We start from the raw sequence: 22,771 nt of genomic DNA, 5'->3' as shown, positions 1-22,771 counted from the left end.
TCCCATTGTCTCTCTCTCCTTCTGAAGACAAAGTATTATTTACAACAACAATCATTAAGCAGTCCTCATATTCAGGCCCACATCAGTGCATTTATTGTGAGCATGTCAATAAAAAAGCAGGGGAAAGCTTCAGTACCATCATAACCCGCCTTCTGAAAAGTATTTTTTTAATTTATTTTTTTAAATAAGCAGGCCTAAAACAGAAATACTGCTGAGTTTCATTTCAGTCACAACACCGTTTCTCCAAATGGTGAAGTTTTTTATTCTTCAGTGACTTGTTTCTGCTTTGTGATGCTCAGACTGACAAACCTGGTTATCTGTGTAGCTCCATCATGTCATTGATGATTTCAGATCAGACTTAAGGTTAACTTCAACCTCATATGTCTCACGTTAGCTTAATAAACACATTAGCTTAGTAAACAGCTTGCTCTTCTCAACTTCCTAATTAAAATTTGAAAATGCACTTTAGATTCCAAAAGGGCTTTTCAATCATATTTTAATTTTTAGGGCTCAAAAAGATACTTACAGAGTATACTAAAATCAGAGTTAATTACAATAACTCCTTGTAATCAAGGTCCCACCCATTTTCAGATGCATATCATAACGTCACTGATCTCACCTGAAAATGAACACAGGGCTAACAGCTTCAGTAAATATAAGGTTGATAGCCAGTGTTATCTGTTGCACTGTTCACACCCCCAAATTAATTAGCTGCTGCAATTTTATGGAATCATGATTTGCCCTTGCACTTTCTTTTTCCTCTATGTCTACGCATTTGACCATGCACCACTGCATAGTCACTGCATATTAGTTCACCACTGATAATTCTGGAACAATTTAAAATACGTTCTGCTGTTTTAACATCCTTTAAGGTCAAGTTTGTCTATTTCATGACCACACATTATTTCTCCTCCTTTATTCTGTATAGAAATCTTTTGATGTAAACAGTGAGAAACCCAGTAAAGCATAATCAATAAACATGTTTCCACAGAAAGGTCTGCATTTTTCCTCTTTTTTCTTTTCATTCATAGAGTTCTTCTAAAATAAATCATGTTGATCCAAAAATTCAATTCAACGTATATATTCATACACTGGACAAAGAAGGTAGGTGGATAATGCTACTGTTCAGTTCTTCAAATAACTAAAAACATTAGCTCTGATCTGTGTGAATTCACGTATTGTCGATATGCTGACGCTACAGGTACGGTGCTTGTAGATGAAACCTGAACTGGCATTGAATTAGCCAGCTGAAGATGCTTGTGGCCTTATAGAGGGCAATTTGCCCTCTTCTCAAAGGGCCTCAGTACAGACAAAACTTCACATAGAGACTCAGTCCTTAAAGCAGCCACAATAAGTCACGGTAACAAAGGGAACAAGATTCAAGTTTCAGATACCAAGGATATCCAAAGGTGATCAAGGATAAAAGGTTTGATTTGTAGGTGCTTTTAAACTGCCTCCAGGCCTAAAAGAAGGGGTGGGCCCTGCCCAGCAGGCTTGCTCTTCTTTTGCAGCAGTTATTTTTAGAGAGTACGTAGACTTACAGGCTGCTATAGACCCCATGTTGAAACTCACTGGACTGAGGAGTAGACCCTGCATCTGAATTTCAGTGGAGTCCAAACAGAATCTTTCAGCAAAGCTTGATCCTGTTATCCCTGTTGCCAACTGGAGTTGAGTCTTAAACAAAAACTGAAAAAGAAAAAAAAAAGGTAAAGAAGTATTTTTAAAGGCCAGATTAGTTTCGGTGTTAGGGAAAACAGCCACTGTGTTATCTACAAAAAGTAATCTATTACATGATATTAGAATGTACATGTGAGTAATGCTTATAATTCTCAGAAAGCACTACATTACACTTCTTATGGGAAACTTATGCAGTTCTTTGCCCAATAAACAAACTGCTGTTAAACCATTAGACGTCTCATATAGCAAGTTCTGCCATGGAAACTGCATGGAAATAACTGATGGGTTTTAAAAAAGGAAGGATTCTTTCCCCCATAGAGGCAAAATGCCACTCAAAAAGCAAATTTGAATGATGAAAAAAATCCTCAGTCTTTTGAGAATTCACAGTCCATATTACAACACTACTGGAATCTGCTTTTAGTTGTACTGAAGTGCAAGGTGCAAGTGAAACCATTTGGCAGCACAAACAAGAGAAAAGGCTATTGCTATTGCAATTGCATTTGTGTGTTGTGACTCAGTCCTAAGGCGTGATCTATAATTTTGAAAGCTTGTTGTACCTGGGATCTTCACTGAAATAACCCGGAGTTTCATGCAATATGCAAATATAATCAAACTATGTTTGATGCGGGAATGCCTGATACAGCTGATCATCCTGCAAATAGAGTGTGCAGCATTCCCCAGTGCTGTCAAGTCGATACAAGAGATGGGATAACATAATGCTTTAAGAAAAAGGGGCATAAGCAGGATAAAACTATATTATATAATAAAAATAATCCATTTTGTAGCCTCTGGTGAAATAAAGCAACTGCCCAACGAACTTTCCAATGTAAACTTGGATGTGAAGAGTCCTGCAGCAAGCTGAAATTTCATGGGAGAGGTAGGTAGGAACCCAAATGCAAGTACCCAAGGTGAAATTCAGTCATGACAAGACATTTAGTCCAGTGACTAACATCTAGAACTTGGCTAAAAGGCATAATACAGTGCTGTAGAACCCAAACAGATTTAACTATGCCAGTGCGGTACGGCCTCTTGCCACAAACCTCTGTAGCCACCAGAAAGCAGGGATTCCACCTGTTAAAGGTGGCTCTGGCATTGAAGCAAATAGCTGCATTTACTGCAGTATTCCAGTCATGCAGCAGCATCTTAGTTCCAGGGAGTTAATTATCCCACGCAAAGCTTAGGACAAGTGGAGATGCGCTACTCAGGCAGCCAGCGAACTTATTTGGAGCTGTGTTGGGTTTTTTTTGCCACGTTCCATTACACCGTGCTGTGTAGAAATAATTTTCTGGCCCTTGCAACACCAACTCATGAGGGAAGCCAAAAGGTCGTAAAAGTCCTGAGAGTAATAGATCACTATCATTATCTCATCTAACCTCCTGAATACCTCAGCCATTCTACTTTTCTTTAGAAGCTAGATCAAAGCAAGCCTTTTAGAAAGACATCTAATTTTGTTCAGATTACGAGCAACAGTGAGTAATTGGTCCCTATGTTATCCTTACTGCCAGAATAGTACATCTTATTCAAGGTTGAATTTGTTAAACTTCCAGCCATGGGGCCACCTTATGTCATAAGACAATAAATTTTAAGGCTATAAAACCCTCCACCATTACGCCTCTTCCATATACATTGGCCTACCTACACACAGTGATTTAGTTCATTCTTACCCTTTTCTTCGGTAAGCTTGGACTGAGTTCCTTAAATCTCACGTCAAAGCTGATTTCCCACCTTGAAAGACAAACACCAGGTCTGGACACAGCATTCCAGAAAGTTGTTTTCTCAGTGCTATGTACACAGGGAAGATCATTTCCCTAGTTCTATGTGCCACTCCTTTTTCTATATTTTCAAGGATCACATGAGCCTCTAGGCAACATCGCACCAAGAACATATGCTGAGACTGCTACGTGAGAACACCCCTCCCCAAGACAATCTCCAGTCCTGCAAGTACCCATTGCATTCTTCATTACTTGCTCGCAGCAGCATTAAAACACACTACTTTGGGAATGTAATAATTCAGTACAGTTATTCAAATAATTCTTACCAGCAATTTGGATACTTGATTACAAAATCATACAATAACCGTCCCTGGGGGTGTTCAAGGAAAGGTTGGACATGGTGCTTAGGGACATGGTTTAGTGGGTGACATTGGTAATACGGTGATGGTTGGACCAGATGATCTTGAAGGTCTTTTCCAACCTTAATTTTTCTATGATTCTATGATTCTAATAATTTTGGTTGAAAAGGACTTGAAGAACATCCAGTCTGACCTCTTGCTCAAAGCAGGGCTAACTTTGCTGCAAAAGCAGGTTGCCCAGGTCCTTGCCCAATCAGGTTGGGAAATCTTGAAGGACAGAGATTCCTTCTTTCAAGGACAACTTCTTTTAATATTTACTCACTTTCACGGTGATTCTTTTTTTAAAAACAAAACAAAACTTGTGTCATCTAAAAGGATAGCGACCAAAGCCTCTACATCTACATTTTAGATCTTTGAATAAAATACTAAATTGACAAAGTCTGCAAGCATCCTATTAGAAATAGTCTTGTTTGCTGGCATCTGACTGCTAACTACATGTTGAAAATCTGGCACTAAGCCAGTCTGCAGTCCATATGACCTAGTTTCTGTTAATTCAGTCTAGCTTCGTTGGTTCAGTAAACATCACACGTTACTGAATTAAACGGTCCAGTGTAGCCCAAGGAATAGCAGGCTGGGAGGCAGACCCGTTACTTCTTTCTAAAACGATCCACCTTCTAAGAAAGTGGTGCCACTTCTCTTTGCTAACTTGTGCTGTTAGAGTCCACTATTTCTACTGGGAATTGACACTGGAAAGCAAGAGCCATTTCACAGATCCCTGCTTCATTCCACCTCTCCTTCTGCAGCAGAAGAATTCTGCTGGACAATTTCTGAAATTTTTCCCAGTTCAGTTGCTTAAAGTATTCTTCAGCTAATTCTTTAATGTCCTTGAGCATTAGCTGTGCAGCTATGCTGATTAGGAAATGTTTAATTTCAGCAAATGCTGCTTTTCATCTTCCTTGAGTGCAGATAATACTCACATTCAAGTCTCTCCTCCAAGTGCCAATTAGCCCCTGTGGCAGAGCACATGAAATCTGACCAGCGGTAGATAAAAAAGGATAAAGTCAGAATAAGCTTATTGCTTTCCACAGGCACCCAGCTCAATCCCAAACATTGCAATTTCTAAAGTTGGATATTTCTGAGAAGCTATATATTTGGCATTAACATTACATAGATATTAATAGAAAAGTTATTGTCATAACTGCATTTTGCTTCAAGATGTCGGTTTGCAATATGGCAGTTTAAAAGAGCAAGCCTGAGGCTTACGAAGTCCTATATGAAAAACAACCTGATTGGCTCATTAACTAGGCGCCATGCTTTTGCTATTATTTAAACATACTTTAATATCCGTAGTAGATTTTTTAAAGTGTCATAATAGTTTGAGAGTTGTCACATTAGGCTGTTATAGCTCCAAATGCGTACTTCTTCCCTGCTCAGACCTGAATCCAATATACAGTAATGTGACTACTTTAGAGGCGCTGTTACGCTTTATGTCAATCCAGCTGCTCTGCAAGTACATAAAATCTGCATAATAAAAATCTTTACGTTAATTTCAGTTTTAAAAACTGACTGCTCACCAGGAACTGCTTTCTCGACTTCAGTGTTTTAGCCAAATGAAACATTTTCTTGTCAAGATATCTGAATGGTCTACTGTTTATTGTTTACTAATTAGAGAAATTTGTGCTGATTTGAGTTCATCAGAAGTGGGTGGCTCGTATTTATTATTTAAGCTTCTTTAGTTTTAAAACTGCTGAATGCATTTTCAATCTCCTCTTAAAACTTTTAATGGCGGAATTTCCACAGCTTCCCTAATTATCTATACCAGTGTTTAAATACCCTTGCAGTTAAGGCTTTTACTGAGGTGCAGCCTGCTGCTGCTGTACTTTCTCATCCTGTTTTGCCAGCTCCCCAGTGGGTATGGGCAAGGAAGAGAGCACCATGCTCCCCCGTAACATTCCCTCAGTTTCAGCTCTTCTTGGGCAAACACAGAAATGCCGATACTGCACAGGGTAGCAGTAAGAGAAGGGACAGCTTTCACCCAGCCATTTCTCCGCACCGCTGTCTACAGATGGGAAGGCGGCAGCCACCGCAGCGCCCTGCCAGGCCACGTCCCCCCCAGCTTTCTTGACAGGCAGCCAGGCTCCTCTCCCCCATCCCCAGGCGAGGCCGGCCGGGCCCGTCCTGCCCACCCCGTGGCGCTGCGGAGCTGTCCGGCCCCGGCCCCGTCCTCGCCCCGCTCCCTCCCTCCCTCCGCTGCGGCACCCCCGGGCGGCGGGGCCAGAGCCGGCCCGCCCCTCCACCGCCCCCGGCCCGCAGGGCCCCGGCACTAAGCCCCGAGGCGAGCCCGGCGCGGCGGCAGCCCCCCGGCAGCCCCGGGCCCGGCGGCGCAGCCATGCCGGCAGCCCGCGCCGGGCCCCGCCGGGCCGCCTTGCGCCCGCAGCATCGCGGCACCCCGGCTACAACCAGCCGCGCTCCCCTGGGCACCCTGTCCGCCTCCTCCTCCTCCACCTCCTCCTCCTCCACCTCATCCTCCTCCTCCTCCTCCTCCCACGGAGCCACCCTCCTCCTCCGCCCCCTCTCCCTGCCAGCCTCCTCCCCGCCCTTCCCCGCGCCCCACGCCGCTGCTGGAGCCGCGCGTCACTCGGGCTCCAGCCCCGCCGCAGACATGGCGACGCTGGCCGCCGTGCAGCCGCTCACGCTGGACAGAGGTAAGCGCGGCTCGGCACGGCTCGGCGCGGCCCCGCGGCGGGCGGGAGGAGAGGGGCTGCGAGGCGGACGAGAAAACTTTGTCCGCCGGCGGCGAGCGGCCGACCGGCCACCGGCAGGGCTGGCAGCCCCCGGGCTGGGGCTCCGCGGCCGTGCCGCCTCCGCCCGGCTCGCCCCCGCCGCCTGGCCCCGAGCCCGGCCTGGTTGCTGCGGGAGGTGGCTCCCGGTGGCGGGGTGCTGCTTTGCGGAGACCTGTCACCCCGCCGGGTGCTTTGAGTTGGTGTCGGCAGCCTTGCCGAAGGGGTGCCGGAGTCTGGAAGTTGGGTTTAAATTCGGCTTTCGCCTGCGGGATGTAAAAATCGGACCTCTCCCTCGCAGCGCGTTTGTGCCCCTAGCAAGGCTTGGCCGCTGGGTTTCTGTGGGTTGCCGGGGAGAATAACTTACCTGATGTCTGAGTTGTTTTGCTTCTCGGGCTCCGTGAGCTAAAGAGGTCAAACAGTTCCCAAACCAGCATTTTAAGTTGCTGATGTATTTTTCTTCCTGACTCGCATTGAGGAGCTCTGAGAGGCTCCCAGCATGTGAAGTTAGATCTTCTAGATTGAACGCATGATTTAGGCCAGTGTTGTTTGTTTCTTTTTTTGCCTTGTTTTTTTAACATATTCTTTCTAGAGGGTTAAGATGTGCTTCAAAGCAAGGTAGAGAGTGCCTTCTGTAAATCTTGTGCAAAAGAAGCCTGATGAGCACAGTTTCAGCATGATAAAGGTGATGTGGGCAGCTTTCCTGGAACTCAACTGAGAGCAAAACAGCCCACAAAATATCATAGAATCACAGAATATCCTAAACTGGAAGGGACCCACAAGGAGCAACTAGTCCAACCTCTGGCTCCACACAGGACCACCCAAAAATCAGACCCTATGTCCAAGAGCATTGTCCAAACGCTTCTTGGACTCCAGCAGGCTTGGTGCTGTGACCACTTCCCTGGAGATCCTGTCCCGGTGCCCAACCACCCTCTTGGTGAACAGCATTTTCCCAACATCCAAAGTACTCTAAATACAGTTTGCTAGAGGGCTTAAATTCAAACATTAGTAGAAAAGGAGAATCTAAAATTATTCTTACTGAAATAACAAAGTGCTAGCATGCACTTTAAATTAAACTGCTCAGCAATCCACTGTGTAATCTACAGTTTCACCCTAATACTGTTTTCAGTAAGCAGGACAAATCTATTTCCTGGCAAAGGGCTGAACAGATGGCAATCCATTAGCAAACCTGGCTTTTCTGAGGCAAGTATTACTATTTCAGAATTACACATTCCTCTTCATCACAAAAACACCGCTTTAAAAAATCCACAGTACACAAAAAATGCAAATTAGTCCCAATTTAAATATAATATATATCTGTTGTCTGCTGTGTCCTGGATATGCCTAACCATTTGGCAGGGGTGCCAATGTTACGGTCTCCCTGGTCGTCAGCCAGGGCTGACAGTAGTGCGAGGGAGATGCAACATCACGGAATTATAGGATGTGACGTGCAAAAGGAAAATACAGGCAAGGAGAAAGATTTAAATACTGCACCTGGCCTGAGAAGGCTGTTTTGTCAGTGAGGTGTACTTCATCACCCGTAACAGGTTGCTGCTACGTTAACTGCAGTGGGTGGGCTGACACTCCAGAAGCAACTCCAACCCTAGTGCTTCCAGATACTTCCTCTGTAGTCTTTCTCTCACAGCCGTGGAAGAAGGAAAGTGCTATGTAGTGAGATTTTGCACATTTCTTTTGCTTTTATTAAAGCAGACATGGCTATGTTTACTGTCACTGTGCTTTGCGCAGCTCTGCTGTGATCTAGGCATAGCCCAGGAGAGTCTTGTAGGCTTGTAACCACTTTGTCGTGTCCCACAGAGAGCGCAGCGCAGCGGAAAAAATAAAGAGCATTCCATGAGCGGCAGCACTAATAACCTTGCATTGCGGAGCCTTGAATGGCTGCTTGATCTCTGGTCAGGGAGTGTTTGCATTTCCTCCTGCTAAGGGGCACAGAAATGGTAAAACACCGTATGGATGCATACATCAGAAATCCAAGTTACGCTCTGACGTAGTCTGCTCCTGGACAAAACATGTACTGTGTTCCAGTATGGTGATGGAGCTTTCCTAAAGCCTGACACAAACGGAATTCAAAATCTGTATGGTAAAATGAATTACCATTTAAAGGTGAAGGGCACGTTGTGTGTGAATGATTGAAAGCCAATTACATTCTGGAAGATTACTTCAGTCCAAAGCGCAGGAATTAATTTCCTTAATTCCTGTCATCATGTGCCTTTCTACCTGCACGAATGTGTGCAAGTTCCATTAGGGCTTTTTAATATGTGGAACAAGTTCACAAAATAATGGAAATTTTAATCACTTACAATTTAATCTCCAAGGCTTTTGCCTGACCTTTGCATGGTGCTCTGCTGGGAGGAGGGGAAGGAATCAGCAACTGCTGCAGGGTGGAAACAGAGCCGTGGAGCTACACGTTGGGGCTGCTGCGGGCACACGGGCCCAGTGGTTGAGAGCTTTGTGAGGGGGAAGAGCATTCTGCCAGGCATCTTCTAACAGCCACATAAGTCTCTTACTTAAAGAGAAAAAAAAAAAAAAAAAAAAGAAAAAGTGCACCCTTCCTGTCTTTTCAGCATATAAGACACATGCAATATTGGAAGCACGCTGTCGGTAAGGAAGCACCCCATCAGTAATCCCCAGTGCCCATCAGAGCTCACTGTGGGAATATTTTAGGCCGATTCAGGGATGATGATAGAAACTTTGAAAGCTTTACTTGTTTCCGTGTTGAGATGAACAGCTACAATGCTGTGTTTCATAAAATGACAAAAAGAGTAAGGTTGGGATTTTTTTTTCATTTTATATTCAAGGTTATGTATTTTAAATTATGCTCCCAGTTTAATTTGCCTCCCTCCATTTAAAAAACAAAACAGGCAGTCCAAACCAAAAGGAAAATGCTTAAAAATGCCCATACTATTTTTTATTTTTATTTTTTTAATGTGTACCACTTGTTGCACCTTGTGCCTCGTTTTTCTCTGTGTTGGGCCAGCAGCGCTGCCTGTGCCTCTCCTCGCAATGCCCGTCATGCTGCACAGCTGTAGGAAGCTCATTGTGGGTGTGAAGCACGTGAAGGGTGCATTAGCACAGCCTGATGGAAGCATTTTCTGTAAATGCCACTGTGCTCCCAGATATATGTTGGGAGGAATAGGTTTCTGTGCTTCCCTTGGCGCTTGTTTTAGGAGTGGCCCTATGAAGGCATGCAGTTTGTAGCAGGCATCGTGCTAGTAAGGCTTAACAGATGTTCACCATCTGAACTTTTTTGTTTTGCTAAAAATCTGGCAAATTTTTCATAAAGCTGGTTTTACATAAAATTTTACCTGTGCTCTTCCTTCCAAGATGAAAATCTGCTCTGACAGAAAACTGACCATTTATTTACTTGGAGTGATGTGAAACTTCAGTCTCTCTTCCTTTCTCCATAAGACCATGGAAACAGTAGCTTTAAAAGAGTACTTCTTGACTGTTCTTCTTGCTTTTGAACATATTATACAATTAGCCTGTGCAACGACCATCTCATGATTAAGAGTATGGAAATATCTTTTCATGTGAAGGGGGATTTATTATTAATAATCCAGGTCCTGCTACATTTTTCCTTATATAGCCACCACTCATGCCACTGATGGTTTCACTTCTTCATGTGATTAAGGATGAAAGATTAAACTTGAATAGACTGAATATCCAGTGCTGATATTTTAATCCCTGTGAAGTTTTACAACAAGGTCATAGCTATTGGCTGTTGACAACCAAATTTCTCTTGTTTTCAAATATATCCTAGGCAACTAGAGAGACTTCTTGCTCTTGAGCTGTAACACATAGCTAATCTCTGTTGTCTTTTTAACAATTCAAACAGATATTTTTCTAGTGGAGTAGGTGTCCCATAACTTCCAGAAAATCCTTTATAAAACACCATGTTTAGTGACAATGAATAAGAATTCGAACAGACTTGGTATCGCCATCAGCTGATAGCAGTGGTAGGTGTACTCTATGAAATGTGATACAAGATGATGTTTGACTGTTAGTATTCATTGTTGTTTGCTAGGGTGCTCTCCCTTCCTTCTCTCATCTTGTCATTTCTCTTTTCATTCTCAAAACCTACATAAATAGGGATTTTTCCCCATCGGTGCCCATTTATTTGTACATAATAGAAATTGTTTTGAATAGAAGTTTCTGTATATTATCTTTGGAGAAAAATACGTAGCATACTCATCAGGAAGAGAAAATCAGAGTTATAAAGTGTGAAATACACTCCTTGGCAGAGGTGCAACATAAGGCCAAGTATCTTTTACTCTGCGGTTAAGCCCTTCAAAACAGTGTTAAGCGGTTATGCTGCTCCCTGCATGGCTTTCAACAAAGCGTTTCTATCTGTCATAGAGATTTCTTGTACTGCTCTTCAGCCTAGCATGTTAAGGCAGAAAAATATTTCTGCAAGTGCCACACACTTTAAGTCTAATATTACTCTATTTGGTATGCCAGCTGATGACATATAAATAACCAAATTCATTCTTCCAAGGGAAAAAAAAAAGGGGGGGCCTGTTATGTGTAGGATGAGAAACAATTGACAATTCTGGTCACAGACCAAAATGTATTTTTTTTTTTGTTTTACATCAGTTTGTCAACATTTATTTGATATTTTTTTCCAGTGTATTTATATGAAGGGATGGTTTAAGGTAAGCAGATTGCGCCAGCGATTGATGTTTTACATATAAGGATGTTTTCTGAAAATCCGAGCAGTTTAAGAGGTTTTTTAGCTAAGTATGCATTTCGGTTGCGTCTCCTGGAGCTCTGTAGCAAGAATAAAAGGAAGTCCCAACCCGAATGTCATCTTTGATTTCAGTCAGGGATGCAAAAATAGATAGTTTGAAAAGTTAGATGCTGACGTACAACTTAAACACCTCTGGCAGTAGAAGCTTGAACTGGAAGAGGTGCCAGGGTTCGCTGTGGCAAGGGGGGCTCTGCCTCACGAGGTGGCTCGGGTTCAGCTGGCCGCGCGCTGAGGGACAGGGCTCTGTCCTCGGGCCTGAAGCAGCTCGTGATGATGTGGATGTTGGAACTGAGCGTGGTCGCAGGGGATGGAAATGAATCAAAGTTCATTGCATCATCTGCGTGCACCAGGCACGGCGGCCCTCCGGCGCTGCCTTTCTTCAGAGAGCTGCACCTTCACGGCTGGCACTACGTGGACACGGAAATGTCTTCCAAAAAGTAGTGGCGTTCTTAACGCTAGGCCACCTTTGTGGGGCGTAGAGGAGAAATATCTTAAATTTCCAATCGTGTTTACTTCAGAAACATGCAACTGATCAGAAGCTGTGTTCAAAGTCAGGGAATTTTTGAGAGACACCTCTGTGAGAGCAGCTGTTCCTACCATTCCCTCTGGTCTGTCAGGCTGAAAAAATTTTTTGGAGATGGTAGCAATAAAATAATCATTGTAACCTACCTGAATTTATCCTGCATAGAACAAAGTGGTAAACACAACTAATACGTGTACATTCTTCTGCTTGTTCTCCAGAAGGGGCTTGCTCCTGAAGCTTGGTGAAGTGGATGGAGCCTGTGACAAGCCCCTGGGTGGGTGTGGGATTCACCATTTGCAGCAGGTTGCAAGATGAGAGTGTTAATGATCAGAAAGAACACGGGATGCTGTATTTTTTTTTTTGTGTGTGTGTATAGTAAGTGTATACTCTCTGTCTATAGACAATGTTGAAAAGGAAAGATTTGTTTTTGTAAATAATATCCCTATGCTGGATTCTACACACTTCAGTTGCACGCTGATGTCCGAGAGGCATTTGTGTAACTAATGAAAAAAGGATTAACCTCTTAATGTAATTGTTAGTAAACAATTTGCTTAATTCCATCCTGAAACTTCAGTTGGACTCTTCTGATGATGTTATCACACAGAAAATTAAAAAAAAAAGTGACAAATTACTGAAGTCATCAGCTTTGTGCCAAGCATAATTTGTCCTTTTTGTTCCCCATTTCAGAACACATATATTCACATCTCTCCTTAACATGGATGACAGTCACGCACATGCAAGAAAAGAAATACAAGCTTTTGGTGACTTGTGTCATTCTGATACAAAATGAGGTTCTTGTAGGTAAAGCTCTAGAATTTGAAATATGAATTGTGTAAAACTATTGATTTTTCTTACTCAGAAGCACAAATAATTAAAAGTTGAGGATTTAAGAGGAAACCAAGGAAAGGCAGATAGATAGCATTTTGAGAGCACTTAACTGTAAATTTGTAAATCTGCTTTCCATCATGCACAATTAATTTGTTTCACATGATGTATTTTTGACATTTAAAAATAATACTAATGTGCTGGAAACTGCACATATGTATAAATCCAAGGATTTTCAAAGTTAATCTAAGTCAGCTTAATCTTCTTTTGTGATATTTGCTGGAGAGTTACCTTCTGAATGAGAAACATTTAATGGTTAATTCTCTATTCAGATAAGATGATTTGATTCAGAAATGCACATTTGCATACTAGCAGTTTTCTTTTAATAATGAGTATTTAAACCACAAGCTCAGGTCTCAGATAAGTTAAATACAGAAGATGTATGTATATATTTGAGAATGTGGTTTTCTGTGGTCCAAAACAGAATGGTTAAATAAACCCCTAACTTCTCAAATGCAATTCCACTAAGTCACCAGGAAATGCTTCTCATAATGAGTGCTACTTTACTAGTAATAGTTAAAATATATATAGTAGAAAAGTTGATTTCCAGAAGAGATTGGAGAATTGTTACAATTTAAAAGATAGAACAATGAAGTATCCATGAATACATGAGCATCATGAATACACAGAGCATCAAAGCATTGATTTTAATTGTTTCTGTGTAAACATGGATAATCGAATACGGAAGAATGGGGCCCAAAATAGACTCTTAATTTATTTCTTCTTAACCTAAATTACATTTTTACTGGTTCTTTTTAATGAGAGCCCAAGTTTAAGCACTAATCCTCCAATTTCACTAACTCTTTAATTTTCTTTTTCAACCATGTTTTCTGAAAAATAATAAATCTCCTAGACCATAAGGTAGCAGTCCCTCTGGAACCAGTTAAGTATTGGGGAAGAGTGTACTTGAAATAGCTTAGGTGGATCACTGTTGCCATCAGCAGCAGTTTTAACCCTCAGAAATTTATTTACCATCATCTCTTCACTTTTCAGTAGATTTGGCAGTAGTGTTTCTGTCAAACGCTGTTTACTGAATCATCACAGGAATAAAAGGATAGCGTATCTGTTCTTTGTTATACAGAGCCAGACCAGAGAAACTTTAAGAGGGCATGATGACTTTTAAAATCCCTGAAGCACTCTTTGGAAAAAGAGGTGGTTGTACGTCTGGTCCCCTCTGTAGCCTGATAGTCTTGTAATCCGATGGTGGAACTTAGGCTCATTTATACAGTGTCTTTTGCTTCCTAACAGTATAGCCACGTCAAAAGATGCCAGGTGTGCTCCTTGTATCTTAGGCAGATAACTTACCTTGTGAAATCAGGCTGCAACCTGAGATGAGTTCCAGTTCCCTGCTCCTGTTCTCAGCATTGTAGCACACATACAACACCAAACAATGGCACTACAAAGGTGGCCATGAGCTCTCTTTCTCACAGGGGTTTTCTGTTTCAAAGTTTTGTGCATAACTTGCAGCAGCAATTCAAGATAGTCATGGCTTTCTTCTGAGGTCATAGCCACCTCAGAGTTGAAAGTTAGCAGTGAGCAGTTGTTGAGATCTACCAGCAGCATGTCTGTACCACCCAGTTGTACTGCCAAAGGATTTTATTTATACTGCCTTCTGCTGTTGTAGCTTTTCGCATACACATCTTCAAGGAAAGTTTTTTTTTTTTTTTTTTTCCCTTTTTTGCGAAATGACTAGGCTGTAGCCAGCTACCAGAGGGATTCGATCTGCAAGAAGTAATATCCTTAAATCCACTAAAATTGAAGAGAGAATATTAACTTTCTTCTTGTTACCTGACCCTACAGGGAAAGTTATGTTAGGTGTGTGTCTTTAATGACTGCATCGCATCCACTGTATTGCACAAATGTCATCTTTTTGCTGTCGTCTCAAACCACCTAAGAAAGCATACCAAATAACGGAAGATAAAATCATGATGCTCGACTTACAGTGATGATCTGCATTGCCGCTAGGTACAACTGCCAGTAGCCCACAGCCATCTTTCTGGTAATAACAGAAAAAGATGTAAGGTTAAGATTAGCTGGCGAGGTAAGAACTGAGGAGAGGCAGCAGGAGACTCTGGTAATGGCACGTGAGCAGGGAGGAGAGTGGGAGCAACTGCCTTGGCTCCAACGCGGTGCCTGTTGTGACAGAGAATTAGCATCCCTAAGTTAACCTTGCCTCCCTTTGCGAGACACCTCTTGGTGCCTTTTTCCCCTCTTCCTGTCAGCTTCCCTGCCAACAAAAATCTCTCAGCTGCAAACTAAAGACAGGCTGCAAGCATCCGTGTGGGTAACGCATGAGGTTGCCCATATGGCCAATGCTTTTGTTTTGCAGTGCGCACGTAGGACACGTAAATACATGCTTTTGCGTAGGGAGGGGAGTGAGAGGATGGAATTCAGCTAAGAGAAAACTATATGACAGTTAGAAATAGAGTTGTTTTTCATCCTGTTTTTCTTTGTTCACACAAGCCTATTCATTGTAATTGTTTCTGTTTTCTGCTTCTCTAGGTTAGTCAAACATTTAATTCCTTCACTCGTTGTAATGGTTTTCTCTGTATGCTTGCAGACTAAAACACAAAAGCAAGCATTCTATTAAGTTTCTATTAAGACCCTTCCTTGGGGTATTTTAATGTAGCAGCCTTTTATTTTTTTTTAATCTGGGATCAGAACCTGTAAAGCGTTGACATTTGCAGTTTCAGAAAGGTGTCCAGCGCACTTCTGCCTGGTGTTTAAAACAATTCCACTCCAGCATGAGAGTGGTTCTGCTGAGCTGTTCTACTAAAACCAAGCGATGTGATCAGGAGACCGCTGAGACGGGTAGAGTTATCAAGGCATCTCTTTAAAAGATATTAATGGCTACAGGAGAGAATATACAGTTTTCCTACTTTCGCAAATTTCAACTTGCAAGAACTTATTTCATTACAGCCAGGTCCTTACCCTACTGAATTTCACAATTTCTCAGGGATTTATAGCTTTGCTTCGGAGGGCTCTTTTTTTGCCATTATTTCATAGTTTCAGGAAGCCAAGATAGAACGCTATTTTACACTTTTGGGTAGGCAAATAACTGCTTTAAACACTGTTACTTTTTTTTTTCTTAAGAAATATTTACATATTATGCTTCCTGCAGGAAACGAGGGTTTAATTATTTTACTTAATGAATTAATATGTACACATATATTCAAAATATATACAACATATATTTACTTCAATACAAAATTATTTTTTTCAAAGTCTAACAAATCTTGTTCTTTTTGTGTCGTATTCATAGCTAACTGTCCCTAGTCAGAAAAATCACCAGAATCATGTCTCATCTGTTCTATTCAGCAGTTAGTGGCTAGCTATAAATCATAGTTCTGATCACAAAGAGCAGGCATGATTGAACGATATAAAATTAAATCTATATACAGAGAAAAAAAATAAAAGAAATTTTACCCTCCCTTCTCTTTTCTCCATAGCTAATGCAGGGGAAAAAATCACGGCATTCTTTTTTAAGTACTGTGTTAGAAAATATCAGTGTTTTCAGTTCTTCTCTATTCTTTGCATTTTCAGCTTTATTTTTTAACCCTCTCTCTTGAAGGATAATGTGGGAACTTGTTTTCATACTGCTGCTGTGTTGAATGCCTTCTATGCAAAAGTAGTGGGTGCTGTCAAATGTAGAGGGCTGGTGTATCAGTAATGTCTTAGTTACTCACAGATGGTAAAATCATCTGGTGGAAATCTTCATACTCACATTTATGCACCTCATCACCTGCCTTGCTTTAGAAATAGTAATGAAACTAATAATATGGAAGAATAAAAATTACATCACTGTTTTAAAATTGTTCGGTTTTAAGGTTAATTTTATATCCCCATCTTTGAAAATTCTGAGTTGTATTGTTGCTCTTCTGGCCTAGAACTAAGCCAGTGAAACTCATCATCTTGAAACAATCTTCAATTACCTGTTAATTCAAGTTTTTCTGTTTCATTATTTATTATTATTCCTTTAAAAAACAGTAGTGGGAATGTGACAGTACCAAGCCACTCTCTCAAAGCATCTAACAATCTCAAACAGTTTGAGGAGTGGCTTTACCCTTATACAGTAATGAATAGGCTAAGAAGATTGACCAAGGTGAAGCAAATGCATTTCTCCCAGTTGGCCTTCATGGTAGGTTAAGGCTATGAAAAATCCCTAGCTGAAGAATGGAAATCACTAGTTAAAATTTAGGAGTTTGAGAGCAGGGAAGATTACTTGGTCATTGTAGACATTGTGAGGTTCAGAGAACATAAAGGAGCATATTTTTTCATTTAAAGGAACCTTTTGAGTGTTCAGTTTGAACAAGCTAAGCAGAGTATTCAGGAGCAGCATGCCTGAAATGGCAGTGTTTAAGGCAGTATGCCTGCAACAGCAAAAGTGACTGAAATTGCTGAAGAGAAGCATAAGGGTCTTTTGTAGTGCTGAGGATACTGGACGGAGAGATCTCCACACAGTTTCTGTCTGTATTTTGGATTAAAGGTGACTCTGCTTTCCCTGCAAATAAACTCTGTCCTTTCTGTAAGTTATTTTGCAAAACATTTCAGACCTTTACTGTCATATTCAGGTGCTCCTGCCAAAGCTGCTGGGAAGTCTTGTGGTGCTTAGCACTGCCTTGGGGCGTGCAGCAGCTGGGTCATGGGCTTTACTTCTGGGAGACCAAGTGAAGCTGAGGACTTGTGTGGCTGTGGCGTGTCTGAGGAGCTAGAGCCAGACAAAGCCTGCATGTAGCACAAACATGCAGAAATAGATATATATAGACCCAAACAGAGTCTGATGAGTGGCCACAGAAAATGAACGTGCTAGGTTGGCGCTTGGACGTGATCTTGGAGGTCTTTTCCAACCTGAATGATTCTACGCTTCTGTGACCGAGGCAGTGGAGGAATGTATGTAGGAACCCGTAGGGAAATTTCACCCGTGTCCCAGGGAGCAGTCACATCACATCAGGCAAAATGAGACACACACAAGTGTGCTCAATCTTATTTCATGGTTGATACATCAAGAAAAAAAAATCAATAAAATGTTTGATTAAGACATTTTTAAAAGCTTTAACTAACATGCATATTGGCCTGCCTGCTGACAACACTGTTCTTGTCAAATGTGGCTGTTCTCAAGTATGGTGTCACCCAGACCACATGGAGGTAAATTTGCTTGAGTCATTCACAATGTATCTGGACAATAAGAGTGGGCTTCATCATACCATTTAATATGTAGGGTGTAGGCATGTACATCTGAGCTAATCATCTATTCTCCCTTTATAGTCAACAAAGAGAACAGGCACTCCCAGAGCATGATTCATCTCATCTAAATTAGGCCAGATGAATTGTAGCCTGAAAGTGTCTGTTTTTCTTCATCAAAAGTAGCGACAGTCTAGGGTGAGAAGCTGAGCTGTAGATGTCTGCGTCAGAAGTATGGTGAGTTGAAACCCTCACCACCAGATGAATCATGAGAGCTCTGTTTGGTTGTGCTTTGTTACATTTATTTGTGCATTCATAGGGATGTTTAACCACAGGAGTATGAAGTGACACTGCAGTAAATCTCTAACTGCTACCCGTGTCATCTAAACTTGAGTACGAATGCACTGATATTATTATTCTTGCTATAATTAATTTGGGCAGACCTCACAGATATACACGATCAAGTGTTGAATAATATTGCTGTATCCTAACAGCTTAGCTTTTTGTTCCCTGCACATCGACTCTGATTTACCGTGGTGAAGTACACCTCTACGCTTACTGATCGCCATGAAATTCTGGGCAAGACAAACACAGCAACTCAAATTGGCAAAAAAGTCTGCTTTCTGCCTCAGTTTTCCTGAACTCTCTAGGTTAGATTAAAAGTATTAAGTTGATGTATTTCAGGAGAGCACTGTGCCGTTAGCAAGGAACCAAAGAGCTGAATGAAGGGACGTGGGGCAGTCTGCTCTTTGATGCCAGGGTGGGAATTGTCATGTTATGCAAAGCAGCAACTGACAGCAGAGCTCTGGTAATACAGAAAATTTTCAAAGATACATGCTGGAAATTTTCTAAAGCCTTGTGCTTTAACGAGGAAGTCACAGAGATAGAGAGTCTGATATAATGCATTAAGGCTACTGGCTATGAATCATGAATGAACTTTGCTAATCACTATGGAATTCTAATTGCCTGACCATTGATCACCTACTGTCATTTGATGGTATTTGAATAAGTTTGCTAAATATAATAAGCATCCTAAGTAGGTTTTGGAAATGATGATAAAAAATTGACAGAATAACAAAATTCGGGCATATGTTTTCATGAGCTGTAAAGGAACAACTATACCTTAACAAAAGCATTGGAGGAACAAAAACCGACAATTATAAAGACCTGTTATGTCATGCAAATTCTTCACCCTCAGCCTAATTAAAGGTCTTTGGATACAAAGGTATATAGCTTGAAAATTGCCAGGATTATTTTTTTGTTATGCCACAGTGAAGTTAGCGAATGTATCGAAGGCTTACTGAGTGTCCTTGCTGTCAATTTGTGAGGTACCAAAGCATGGTGTTTATTCAGCACATTTACTTTTTGTAATAACTGGCATACTAACTCATTGAAGTTCTCCACAATTAACATGAATGAGGCAGTAGAATGACCTTGAGAATGTGAGAAGTCTGTTTCCTCATGTCTTGTTAACAAACAAATGATCACCATTTTTTTTGCTTCAGGAGCAACCCAACAATATGATTCTAGAATATTTATCTGAGTACAGAAATACTATGTTTCTGAGTAATTACTGTTTGAACCCAAGCTAGTATTACAGAACATACTATTTTCTGCTTAATTGTCTCTTGAGTCAGAGGATAATATATTTATTTTAAGGACTGCATACTGACATTTGACTTGCTCACAGAGGAGGAGCACGAGAGGAAGGATGGACACTGGTAGATACAAACCAGTTTCCATATTTTGCATTACAAAGCATGCAAGTACATTCTTTTTGAAGAGTCACTCTGGTATTAGATGGGGAGCATTTAACAAACTAAAATCATTTTCTATGTTTTTTCCTAGTAATGTGTAACGTATCTGACTAAATTAGGGTTGGACTAGATGATCTTAGAGGTCTTTTCCAACCTGAATGATTCTATGATTCGGTGAAACTGAACCAAACTTAAAGCCTTCACAAAATATACCAGCTTGAAACCACAGTCTGGATAACTTTCACAGAATTCTGGATCTCATCTGCCCAAAGCTAACAGTCCTGTGGAAGGACCACCAAGTGGAGACCAGCCAGGATTCTTTCTGTAATGCGTGGATTCGTAATTATCAAGTCGTAAAAGCTGGATTGCAAAACATTGGAAATAACGTTTACTTTTCAAAACATCCAGCTAATTAAACAGATCAGTCTACATTGTTTATTGCTTAGCTATGTGAACAAAATCAGCTAGTGAAAACAGTATGTAATACCAGAACAAAAGCATGAAGAAAAAAGTGATAACTAAGCAGGAAGACCTTTTTATCAGTTGGACTGTGATATATTTCTATATGTTCAGAATTAATTTAGTATTGCATGGGAATGTTCCTCTTGTATCACAGTACCGTATCTTGCTGGTTCTGTGTTCTAGTGATACTTCTCTTTCATAATGCCTATATAGTAACCTCCTGCTTCTGTCCCACTAGCGTTGCAAATGAAACTTCATTCAAATGAAAACAGAAAGAACACTTGAAATGAGATTTTTTTTTTTTCCGAGAGCCATGCTTTTCTTTTGATGAGCGCACTTGATAAAATGTGTTCCACCCACAGCCCCCTGCCTTCTCTGTGTTTCACTGATAACGTGACCCACCACACTGAAACGTTATTATTTCCTGAAAGGCTGTAGGCAAGCATCACGATGAGAAGACAAAAAGGGAAGTGAATGTTAAGCAGAATGGGAAAGAAAGGAGTTGTGTGTACGTAGGAGGAAGTAAGAAGAAAGAGGTAAAAAAATAATAAGAAAAGAGAATTGGATATAAAAAGAGGGCAAATAAGTGCATATTCCTTTCAAAGTGTATGCATCATGGAATACAGAGGAATAATTCTACCCACATCATTACTCAAAATTCCTGGTAATTTATGAGGGATATAAATATGGGAAATGAGGATGGATCTCAGTGTCATTACCATCAGCTTAATGTTAATATAATGGAGTTCATATTTTATAATGTACTTCTAAGAGTAGGCAAGAAATCATTTTCTGTTGTGTTTCAAAAATACCTTTGATTAAAGAAAGGACAAATCAGAAATGAAAAGCAAGAGTATTTTATTTACATAAAATTTAACTGGTTTTAACATAATTCCTGGAGTATTTCTTACACCCACACTTTTCATAAATTTGTGCTTTCCACAAGTATGTAAGAAAATGGTATTTAAGAACAATTACTTGATGATAACTTTTGCAAGCAAAGCTGATTACATTTGTAATCAAAGGAGGGTTTGGGACAAGAAAAATATCCCAGCGGGTGAATACCAGTACTTCTGAAACATATGGCAGTGACCTATCTGACTTCACCAGGGGTGGATTCTCTGCTATATGCTTTTCCTTCAATGTGACTTTGAAATCTGCCTCATTGCCAGTGACATCACTTCTTTGAGTAAGCACTTAACTTCAGTTTTAGCTGGAACTCACCTTGTATAAAGGATCGGCAAAAAGCCTTTGCTGCACTTAAGTTTTTGTGCTTTGAGCAATTTCATTTTTTAAGTGTTCCTTAAGCTTCTCATTAGTGTTATTACAGGAAGGAAATACAGCCTATTTCCCATCACACCAAGGTCTCGAGGGTCTCAGATGACCCCTTATGAATGACACTGGCTGCTAGCAAATAGAGTGCAGTGGAAAAATGGGAAGATCAGCGAAGTAGAGCAGGTGGTGCTGAGGACCGCATGCCCGCATTGCATGTGTTGTATGGAGAGGTTATTTCAGACTGGTTGTGGCCCACTGACATGGACTGGATGCCCACTAGCAGTTGAAGCACAGCTTGGAGTAAATGCATGGGCACAGTCTTTGAGCATGGGTTTAGGTTTAGTTTCATCTGAAATTTCATGCGCACCAAGACTGCTCTGTAATGTAAACTGAAGCCTGGTAAGGGGAAACTTCCTTCTTAAAGAAACGCTGCATGCTTTCTGCCATGTTTCCTCTCATATTTAGAGATGTATTTTGACAGAGGTCTGTAAAAGAGCTTGGGAGTTATTTGGCTGTTGAGCTGCTGTGGCATAACCTACCGTGCTAACCAGTTGCTTACCTCCTTTGTAAATCACCTTACTTATAAATTCTTTGAGGCATCATCTTCTCTTTTCCTAACGCTGATGCAGATGGATAATAATTATTGTGTTACAAATGCAAATACATTATTATGGTTTTATTCCCATTACAGCTCATCTACTGTCATCTTTTTTCTATTTCCAGAAAATTTCTCATGTCTTTTATGCCTAAGACATCTGGTCAGTATAGCTCAGCTACAAGCCAAGGATTGTAAGAACTCTTTCAATTAGCATAATCTCCCAGTCACAAACAGTAAAATCCTTGTCATCAGCCGGGAGAATTATACAAAGATGCATCTAGTCATTGTAGATATTTTGGAGTGGTGTGGCAGGGGGGAGGGAGCTTATTTCTTTTTAGCGCAGTTAACGCACAGAATTAAAATACTTCAGTTATTCATTTATCATTTAGTACTATAAATTCATTTAATTGCTAGGATACAGACCTATTTTTAGTAGAGTAGTGCAGTTCACCAATAGTGGCTCTGGTAGCTATGCAAAATACACCAGAAGATGTGAGAATGACCACACAGTCAAGGCAACAGCATTGCCAGTTTCAGCTATATCTGCAAATGTACAGTATGAGCCTCAAGGTAGCATTAAATGGCACAGGAGGAGAAAACCCTCTATTAAGCTCTACCATTTTGAAGGCTGACTGGGATGTATATTGCTCAGCTCACTCCTCCAAATGAGTCAATGTGTCTCTGTTGATTAGGCTAGCCTCCGTCAGACAGGCTAGTATTTCTTGTGCTCCTGTGTCCCCAGCCATAAAGGATTGTTGGGCATCTCATGGACAGGGTTTTTTTGTTCTTTTTTTTGT

General features: G+C 41.0%; 1 protein-coding gene across 1 annotated transcript in view; it reads left to right on the top strand.

Moving 5' to 3' along the window:
- The first annotated feature begins 6,128 nt into the window (after window positions 1-6,128).
- The window catches only part of LIN7A (lin-7 homolog A, crumbs cell polarity complex component), a 56,289-nt gene continuing 39,646 nt past the window's right edge, over window positions 6,129-22,771 (top strand). The window contains 1 exon segment of the mRNA XM_040554116.1: window positions 6,129-6,453. Within this exon segment, the coding sequence (XP_040410050.1) occupies window positions 6,138-6,453 (316 nt within the window). The 5' untranslated portion in view covers window positions 6,129-6,137.

The sequence above is a fragment of the Cygnus olor genome, chromosome 1 (genome assembly GCF_009769625.2).
Source record: "Cygnus olor isolate bCygOlo1 chromosome 1, bCygOlo1.pri.v2, whole genome shotgun sequence".
In the NCBI taxonomy this organism is placed as follows: domain Eukaryota; kingdom Metazoa; phylum Chordata; class Aves; order Anseriformes; family Anatidae; genus Cygnus; species Cygnus olor.
The sequence above is the reverse complement of the archived record's forward strand: the minus strand, read 5'-3'. Positions and strand labels throughout refer to the sequence as shown.